We start from the raw sequence: 9,761 nt of genomic DNA on the forward strand, positions 1-9,761 counted from the left end.
TTGAACGGCCGGGTTTAATTTGAACCCAATTTGAAGCTAGGCCAGTACTACGTACGATCGAATGGATCGATCCAGGGGTTTTTTTTTTCCCCCATCCCCATATAAAATCAAATTTCCCTGCCCCGCGAAACCTCCTCGAAATCATCGTGAACCATTTACTTATACAAATACTATATGTATTCATCTGTATACACAGGCCGCCGGCGGCTTACGGTAATTTGATTAATATTTAATCCCGATGAATTAATTGCTGGCACCACGGTTGAGTAATTAAACTAAGTTGATTTTGCAATTATAAACTGGACGGCGGCCTGCGCAATTTCGATCGAGTCAGCGGCCCACGTTGTGACGCTGTGCACGCGTCACATGTGTGTGTGCTGCACTGCTGCTTCATCAGCTGGATTCTTTTACTATATATACACCGCTCCGAATCTACGACGAGATAGCTAGCTCGCCGTGCGCCGCCCGCCGAAGATCGAGATACGTACGGGCATGGACGGCGGCAGCAGCTGGATGCTCCAGGCCGCCGCCGGCGACTTCCACGGCGGAGACACCATCATCAGGTATATTCAGGGGCTGGGCGGGCTAGTCACGGCGACCGGCGGCCGGCGAGCATGCGTCATGAGAACGATGTTTACTTACTTACGTTGGTGCTGTGAATGATCGGTGCATCCAGATGCAGCTGGGGCGGCGGTGACGCCGGCGGCGAGCAGGAGGCGGTGGTGATGAACTCGCAGGCCATGCAGCAGCAGCTGAGCCAGGCATGCACGCAATTCATCTTGTTTTGCACTGTTTGGTAGATCATGATGAATTACCATCGTCGCCGGAGTGATTAATCCACCTTTGGTTTTTGTTGTGAATTTTACTGACGCAGATCTACATGCTGATGGACATGGAGGAGCACGATTGTCATCAGTACGCAAGCCTTGCGCCGGCGTCGGCGCCGTCGCATTCGTCGTCCTCGTTCCGCTCCTTCTCCACCGGCACGAGCCGCGACGACAACTCCACTTCGCTGATGCTCGCCGCCGCCGACACGAGCACCAACACCGCCGCCTCTTGCCACCACCGCCACCAGCAGCCGGAGGTCTCCTCGCAGATAGGAGCACCACCGCTGTCCATCTGCCATCAAGAAACGCATCCACCACAGAGCAGAAGGAGCGGCGGCGGTCATGGCGCCGCCGCCGCCAGCGCGTTCCGGTCGTACTCCCGGTACCTCGGCCCGAGGAAGACGCTCCGTCCAGGGGCGACCACCGGAGGTGGCCAGAGGGCGTTCAAGAAGGCCATATCCGTGCTGTCGAAGATCCACACGGTGAGGCTAGCCCAGTACTACCAGATCATGGAGATGGCCGCCGCCCAGGCACGGTCGCCGCCGGTCACCGGGAGCAGCGGCGACAGCAGCAACCAGCAGCAGCAGCAGCAGCTGCAGCTGCAGCACGTCCTGTCGGAGCGCAAGCGCCGGGAGAAGCTCAATGACAGCTTCAAGGCTCTCAGGGACGTCCTCCCTCCCGCCACAAAGGTACACCATCATTTTTTTTTCTTGCATAATTTACAAATATTTGTAAATTTTAATCAACCAATCAATCAACTGATGACTGATGAGCACAGAAGGACAAAGCATCAATCCTGATGAGAGCAAAGGACTACGTTAACGTGCTCAAGGCGAGGGTAGCTGAGCTGGAGGAGAAGAACAGGATGCTAGCTGAGTCACAGTCACAGCTGCATGCCGGCGACGGCGACGGCGGCGGCGAGCTGCAGGTCGACGACAAACGCGATGACGACGACGACGGCGGCGACAGGATTGAGGTCGACGTCGGCAGGTCGGCGGCGGAAGGTACAGCGGATAAGTGCCAAGAGCTTCACCTGAAGATAGTGCTAGGGTCGTCGTCAGCGTGCAGTGCCATGGACGCCGTGGCTGGCATCCTCAAGGGTCTGAACGAGAAGAGGGACGCCAGGTTGTTGGCCACCGGCAGCAGTGGTCGTCTTCCCCGTGCCAAGTCTTCTCAACAACCACCTTCCGTAAGATTCATCATCCTACTCCCTTATTGTCTTTTTAGTGTCTACTCCCTCCCGTCCCAAAACAAACCAATTTTTTACATTTTATCTATGATGTTTGATTTTTCATCTTATTAAAAAATTTATGATTAATATTTTTGTTTTTATTAAATCATAAACAATACTTAATGTGTAACTAATTTTTTTAATTTCTTAAAAAAATTCAAATAAAATAAATTGTTAAACGCTGGACACGAAACCGAAGAGTTGGCTTATTATGGGACGGATGGAATATATGGTTATTGACACATGGGTCCCATTCTCATACGGATCCACGTGTCAGGTAACCGTAATGTCACTGTTATAATAGTAGATGCTTAAATCCTCTTTTCTAGTAGATTATTTTAGGGCTTATTTTAAATGATCATAGGTAGTATAAAAAAATATCATTTTATATTCTCATGCGCATTATAGTCTATCTTTATACTATGAAATATGGTTTCTTTGAGCTTTACATAATGTGTTTGTTGAGTGCTGCACTTTTTGCCATGCCTATAGATTAATTGACATTCTGTAACACTTGATTTAGGATTAGTGTAGTGTAAAATGAAAGTATACTTTGAGTATGGTGCGGACAAAAAACAAAGGGCATGAAAATCTTTCCAGAGTACATTTTCTTCCAATAAGTTATCTCCACCTTGTCCATTTATTCACTTCCGATGCCTATTTTTTGTCCCACTATATTATATTTTAATAGATGACGTCGTTGATTTTTAAGTGCACGAATCATTTGTCTTATTCAAAAAACCTACATAATTATCATTTAATTTTTTTATGGATTTATTAATAAATATATTTTAATTATAACTTACATTTTAATATATTTACAAAAATATTTTGAATAACACGAACGGTCAAACATATGTAAAAAAATTAACGGTTTTATCTATTTAAATATGGATGTAGTCTTAATAAACCTATAAAATTGTGATGATAAATTTAGATTTTCTAATATGCATTCTACATTTTTTTAACTTGCTAACTTCAAATTTTAGAAATCCCAATTTTATATTATTTTAGGTGACAACTGATAAAAAATAACAACGGGGTATGTAAGTTCAGTTTGTGGTTGACATTTTTAGAGTATCAATTGTGGTTGTTGACTTGTTGTGCTGCATTATTGTGTTCGTTTTTTTAGTTTTTTGGGAAAATATAAATGGAATTGTTATAGTTTGTTCTATAGACACATTAAGGCTAAAAAATTATCCAACTATGATTATTGGGCGTGATCCAAAGTTCTGGCTGCATGTAGCTGCGCGGTGCCAAAAACAGCTGCCAGCAGCCCCTGATATCTGTTAATGATGTTCCGTATTTTCAAAATAGGATATTATTATAATTTACATCACAATTAACAACAAGTTAATTTTCCAATATATAACAAGTTCAAAATAAGTGTACCCAACGAGATATCATAATACAATGCATGCAACACCAAATGAATGTGCAGTCTAACCTTTTTCAATGCATGTGCAAGATATAGCACATATATTGTAGAAATAGCTGTAAGACTTTTCAGTTTTTCCAACCGAACCGATCGAGTTTTTCAAAATTATTACCGTCAAGATTAATGACCGAGAGAACAAACTAAAACTGCAGTGGCCGAAAAGCTAGCTGCTCAACTAAGAACAAGGTACCAATCAACACAACTCTTAGGTATTAATTGTTCGTACGTACTTCCTTTAATTATAAATATTAGTGGTCTCCGGCAACACTCGATTAAAATTTTAGAACTGCAAATATAAAATAATATTTGAATGGTTTAGATTGGATGCTTTCAGTGTATTGAATTTTTGATGTGTTCCATATTATATTGACAACAAATTAGTGACTGAAGTTGTATTTGTGATTGACGAAGTAAGATTGATTTGGCATCTTGCGCCTACATTTTCCTGCGATTGTGTAAAGCAGACAAGGAACTTTTAGTGTTCTTGCACCTCACATAAGGAAATTAACCTCCCTCTTGTGTACTATGTCAAAACTTATTTTGGACAAACTGGGGTAATGTTAGCCCAAACTGTCAGAAATTTTTGCCCTAGAGAACTCATCTGGTCATGCATTTGTGTTCTTCGTCAATTGCGTTGCTATCGACCTATCACTCAGCAGCAGCCTCAGAGGCTGCAGTACATAACTGGCACTACCAACATGTCAAACTGATCAGCATTGACCGGCCTGCAGTCAGAAACTGAATCTATCCTCAATTCAAACACTTGGCTAATTTTATATTTTGAAAAAGTACCAACACATGATCATGGATAGGCTAACTACTTAATTGAGACACTTTTAATTTTAAAATCAAAGATACTCTTCGTTGACTGAGAATGAATGATTCTGCTGACTTATTCTGAGATTATGACTGTTAACCACTATTATCACTTCTAGAAGGCCACAGCTAATGTTCAGTTCATTCCGCAGTCCAGCAGCAGTGACGAGGATATTGTGAAGGAAGCTGTAATTAAGGTTATCAAGGATGTGATGCAACCGGAGAAAGTACTGAGAACTTGATATATAAGCTTCAGCGACCATATTCTGTCAGAATTGAAATTAAATGTTCGTCGACAAAACTTTGGTAGTTTTTCAGACTTCAAGCTAAGAACGACCTTGGCTAGCTATATATATATATATATATATATATATATATATATATGAAATGAATGGAAACGAGATAATGTCAAACTAATTAAGCTGTAGACAATTCATGGATAAGGGACCAGCTGCTTGGTTTCAATCATGGAGCTGTTCAACAAGGGAGTCAAACTATGAGAAAATTAGAAAGATGTTTGTGATAAACTATATATATAGCTAGTTTTGGACTAGCTTTATGGGACAAAAGGGTCTATGGGAGGACTGTGCACTACAGGGTACGGTCGACGTCTTAACAGGGACATGTAATGAAAATCAGAATGTACACTTATGAAACAATTAGTTATGAATTTAATGATAATGACCTTTTGCATATGATGATTACGACAGCAGTTGCAACTCTATAGTAGCTTGCAAACTAAGCTATCTGAAAATCAAAATATGACGAGTTAAGCAGTAATGATGAGAGAGAACATGCACCTTGAAAACGCCATGTTTTTCTCTAAGAAAGCATTATGAGTGATGAGCGGTCCAACCAATCATGAGTGACCCCTCCATATATAAATTGAGATTTGTTCCGATCCAACAAAAAATACATCGAGATACCGGCACCTCATGGTATAAAATCGTTCCCCACTATCGGATCTAACTGATCAGGATTAGCATTGTTAGATCACACGAATAGAAACGATGTGGTACTATGAGTATCGGTACCTCGAGATACTTTTTGTTGGACTGGAGCAAATCTCATATAAATTAGGCAAAACTGGTTCCATAGCACCAAAAGATTATGGTTCACTTTATTAGCACCAAAAGAACTATCTCCTACTCCCTCCGTCCCAAAAGAAATCAATCTTTCACTTTTTACCTACAATGTTGGACTCTTCGTCTTATCTGATAAAAAATTATGATTAATATTTTTATTTTTATTAGATGATAAATCATGAGTAGTACTTTACGTGTAACTATTTTTTTTAAAAAAATAAACGGATGGTCAAATTAACGCTGGACACGGAAACCAAAGAATTGGTTTTTAGTGGGACAGATGGAGTACTAATTTAGCATTTTCAGTCATTTTTATGATCAATAGAGTCACTATTAATTTTTGACTAAACTGGTTGATGAAATAATCTCGGTGCTGCCCTTCGAGCCAATTAATCCAAATAGATAAATAGGGTTGTTCCGTTCTCAAAACGATACTGAATGCAGGAGGCAGCGATCTAGCTGCAACATCGATCCATCGAGCTAGACGACGGTGTGGTCGTGATTCATCTTCTGCCACAAGCTAAATGCTGATTCCATGGCTCCCACCGGAGTCTATGCCGATTTCGCTGTATTCACGCGGTCCTGTACGTGCACCCGCCGGCCACGTACTGGTCTTCTCCACCGTCGCCTCCAGGTGTACGTCGTGGCTGGATTGGCTCTTATTGCGCCCATCTTCAGCTTGGTTCATGACTTCAAGGATGAACAAAGGGGACGGAAGACGAGGGCAAAATGGTCAAAGCCTGGCTCGATCTGAGGTGGTATTTAGATTTTTAAAAATTTTTGGGAGAAGTGTTATGTCAAATGTTTGACCGGATGTTGGAAGGGGTTTTCGGACACGAATGAAAAAACGAATTTCACGGCTAGCCTAGAAACCGCGAGACGAATCTTTTGAGCCTAATTAATCCACCATTAGCATATGTTGGTTACTGTAGCACTTATGACTAATTATGGATTAATTAGACTCAAAAGATTCGTCTTAAGATTTCTTCCTTAACTGTGCAATTAGTTTTTAGGTTCATCTGTGTTTAATGCTCTATTTAGGTGCCCAAAAATTCGATGTGATGTTTTTGGAAAAAAAAATTTGGGAACTAAACAAGGCCACTAGTTAACTAGGATCTTTCGGTGCTATAAAACTAAAACTGTTAACTTTTGGCGCCACGGGACCAATTTTCCGTACAAATGATGTGCTTTGCACTTACATACTTAATGTATGACTATTGAGCCATCCCTCTATTCATACAATGGTACCTCTCATATCTTAGTTGTTCACTATCCTTTCACCATGCAGAGTACTACGTTAAATAGGTCGGGCCGTGTTCGGTAGTATTGGGGAGGGGGTTAGAGCAGGTACAATAGCAGGCTATAAGCATATTTTAAAGAGATAAGAAGGGAGAGAGAAGAGGGATGGACTACTAATTTGTAGCCAGCTGCACACGGGTTCCAAGACAAAATGTGTGTATGACATGTGGGACCATGTATTGATGTTTTGTAGCTAACTATTGTATACATTGACTATTAGATTGGCTATAGATGAATTGGAGCTAGTAGTTGGCTATACTATTGAACTTGCTCTTAGTTATTGGGCACGGAAAACATAACAATAAATTAGTACATGATTAATTAATTATTAAAAAGATATAAAATAAACTAGTATGATTTTTAAAATAACTTTCCTATAGAAAATTTTCTTAAAAAATACACCGTTTAGTAGTTCGGGAGACGTGTGCGTGAAAAAAGAGGGTGGTTAGTTATCTTGTAGGCAGTGCAGAACACGGCCATAATGTGTTTTTTGAGTGACCCCCCTTAAGATCCCAAGCGAGCCAAAAGAGGTGCACCAATAAAAAATGATTTATGCATACTATCCTGTTAAGAGGCAGGGTTGTAAAATAAGGCCACAACTATTTTTACAGGTTAACCTCTTAAAAGGACAGTCTGCAAAAATAGTTTACATAGAAGGGTGGCACCATCGGTTACTGAGTCCTTCTCCACTCATGAGCACCACCAGCCATCCGCTCATCAATCTGCGATGTGGCCCACCAAACGTGCACCATTTACTGGTAGCGGTCTGTGTGAACGTATTACCACCATCCTCATACTAAGCCCAAGCACACGATCTCGGTTGTCTTCTCATCAATCTACGACATGGCATGTAGCCTAATCCCTCCCTTCCATCCTCTCAAAAATCCTTTTCTGCTTGAGCACATAACACAATCATCATCTGACAGTCATCTGCGTGCGTCGATGGAGTCGTAATCTGGTTGCATGCCTCGTGTTGTGCCACCAGCCACTGTAGCTTAATCATCCCTTGTTTTTTTAGGTTTGGAGCTTTGCTGTGGCCTGCTTGGCCATCTCCTCCATGGTGCCTTCACGGTGTTTGATGTAACGCGGCTGAGAAGCTGTGTTGTGTGTGTCCAATGTAGGGAGGCTATATATTATGCACAGTGCTTGTATATCTGTCAAGATTAAGGGTAGAGTATATAGATTGTATTTCCCTCTTCTTTCATTGGCATCTAAGTGATTGGTATGTGTCCTTCTGATCTGGTTATATAATTAGGGATTGCTACACTACGGTCTACCGTTAAGACAACGGGATAAACTCTGAACATGTTACCTTGTCTAAGTAATATGGTATCTCTCAGGTAACATGGTGCTTATAAAACCTCAAATGTAACAGGCATATTATCATGTCCAGGTAACATGATACCTCACATATATCGTATATGATATCTCAAGGTACCATACTTAGGTAATATGGTTGCCTCCTAAGTAACATTATACCTCATATGTATCATGTATGATAACTGAACAATATTATGTCACATGTATCGTGTATGATACCTCAAGATATAATGCCCAGGTTACATGTTACCTCCCAAGTAACATATTAATTGGGAGTGATATCTCACATGTATCATATATGATACATGAACAATATCATGTCAGGTATTAGCGGTATCATGAGGGTTCCATCGTCGCCGTGCACATCTGCTATAGCCAAGGCAGGGGGTGTTTAGGGCGGACGATCCGAACCCGTCTCTAAAATCTCAGTCCAAGGCTTAATAGGATTTGATAGAATACTTATACCAACAAGTTGCAACTTCTTTTTCGAAAGTTTATCTTAAGAAAACCCCAAGGTTATGGGATGGATGACCGACTGAAAAGTTATTCTCGGATGCGTATGAGTAAGGACAAAATGCACGGAAAAAACTTGTGTTTGTTGTGCGAGGGAGGTTAGGGGAACGTTCCCGTTCCTAGGGTCGGGACGTGACCCCGTCAGTGCTGACCTGGGCCGGCATGGTGTGAGAATTTTTTTTCTCTAATAAAATTGTGCACGGCTGAAAGCTAACCTGCTTGAAAATACAACCGTAGAAATAAATTATTAATAAAGAAAACTAGCGTCATGCATCAAGATTAGCTCCTGAATTACCTCTCATCTGCATCAGCTAAATAGGCTTCACTCTGATTTTTCAAAAAAAAAGTAATATTTTTTTATTGTCCTTGTGCGTGTTACTCTCACAAATCTTCATAGATGGTCAAACAAATTCCCAGATATTCATGATGAACGAACTCTATCTAGCCAACCAACCAATAATTAATTAGATTCTTAGAGCAAAATCTCTAAGATAAACTGGTTTCAACATCAGTTAATTGCAGATTAATACAGATGATCATTCATCGGAAGATTCCCTAGCAGCTTAGCTAAATTTTTGTGTCAATTCTTGGCTTGAATTAATTCGACGCATCTGACTGTTCAGATTGCGTAGCAAAAAAAAAAAAAAAGATTCCGTAGCAACTACGGGTTCATATATACATATGAGACGAATTAGCAATTGTTCTCTCAACTCTTCTGACAGATCAAGGTTGAGATTTTAATTAGTTTCTTCTTAATCATGGATGTGTACATAGTTTAAAATTAAATTATTTATCAATGTCATAATGTTGATGGGAAGTTAACTAAATATATATAGTTTTAAATAATATATGTCAGTGTGAATTTACATATGTTCGCGTCTGCTATGAAAATGTAGAGAAGCCAAACACGCTGTAGTGTTGAAGGGAAACCTGTCCTGATTATGCTGAACAGTTAATTATTAATTACATGGTTTTTCAACGTTAGAACTGAAAATTTGCACACGCATGTTGACTGTCAAAAGTGTCAATATCAACAGGTTGTATATATATCTACGGCAAAAGGCTGTCAAATTGGTAAAAATAAGTAATTAAGTTGCTATATACGGCTCGCTCCTAGCTTGCTTTTCCAAATTATCAAAACACACATGGTTATACAAAATTAATTTGTTCATCAAGGACACACGTCATCGCATACGGCCTTTCATAGATAAAACTGTCGCTCCTAAACTTAT

At 40.6% G+C, this 9,761-nt stretch overlaps 1 protein-coding gene across 1 annotated transcript; it reads left to right on the plus strand.

The window, feature by feature from the left end:
• The first annotated feature begins 482 nt into the window (after positions 1-482).
• LOC102719017 (putative transcription factor bHLH041) lies at positions 483-4,633 on the plus strand. Its single transcript, XM_015837513.1, has 5 exons — positions 483-563; positions 677-761; positions 875-1,516; positions 1,606-2,016; positions 4,465-4,633. The coding sequence occupies exons 1-5, from the start codon at positions 493-495 to the stop codon at positions 4,552-4,554; spliced, it is 1,299 nt and encodes a 432-aa protein (XP_015692999.1). The 5' UTR covers positions 483-492; the 3' UTR covers positions 4,555-4,633.
• The last annotated feature ends 5,128 nt before the right edge of the window (positions 4,634-9,761 follow it).

Source organism: Oryza brachyantha, chromosome 5 (genome assembly GCF_000231095.2).
Source record: "Oryza brachyantha chromosome 5, ObraRS2, whole genome shotgun sequence".
Taxonomy (NCBI): Eukaryota; Viridiplantae; Streptophyta; class Magnoliopsida; order Poales; family Poaceae; genus Oryza; species Oryza brachyantha.

What these genes read in the sequence shown, in the direction of transcription:
- LOC102719017 (XM_015837513.1), top strand. Translation starts at nt 493, where the DNA reads ATGGACGGCGGCAGCAGCTGGATGCTCCAGGCCGCCGCCGGCGACTTC. An exon ending in TCCTCCCTCCCGCCACAAAG is followed by an intron (nt 1,517 to 1,605) that starts GTACACCATCAT and finishes TGATGAGCACAG; the next exon opens with AAGGACAAAGCATCAATCCT. An exon ending in CTTCTCAACAACCACCTTCC is followed by an intron (nt 2,017 to 4,464) that starts GTAAGATTCATC and finishes TTCATTCCGCAG; the next exon opens with TCCAGCAGCAGTGACGAGGA.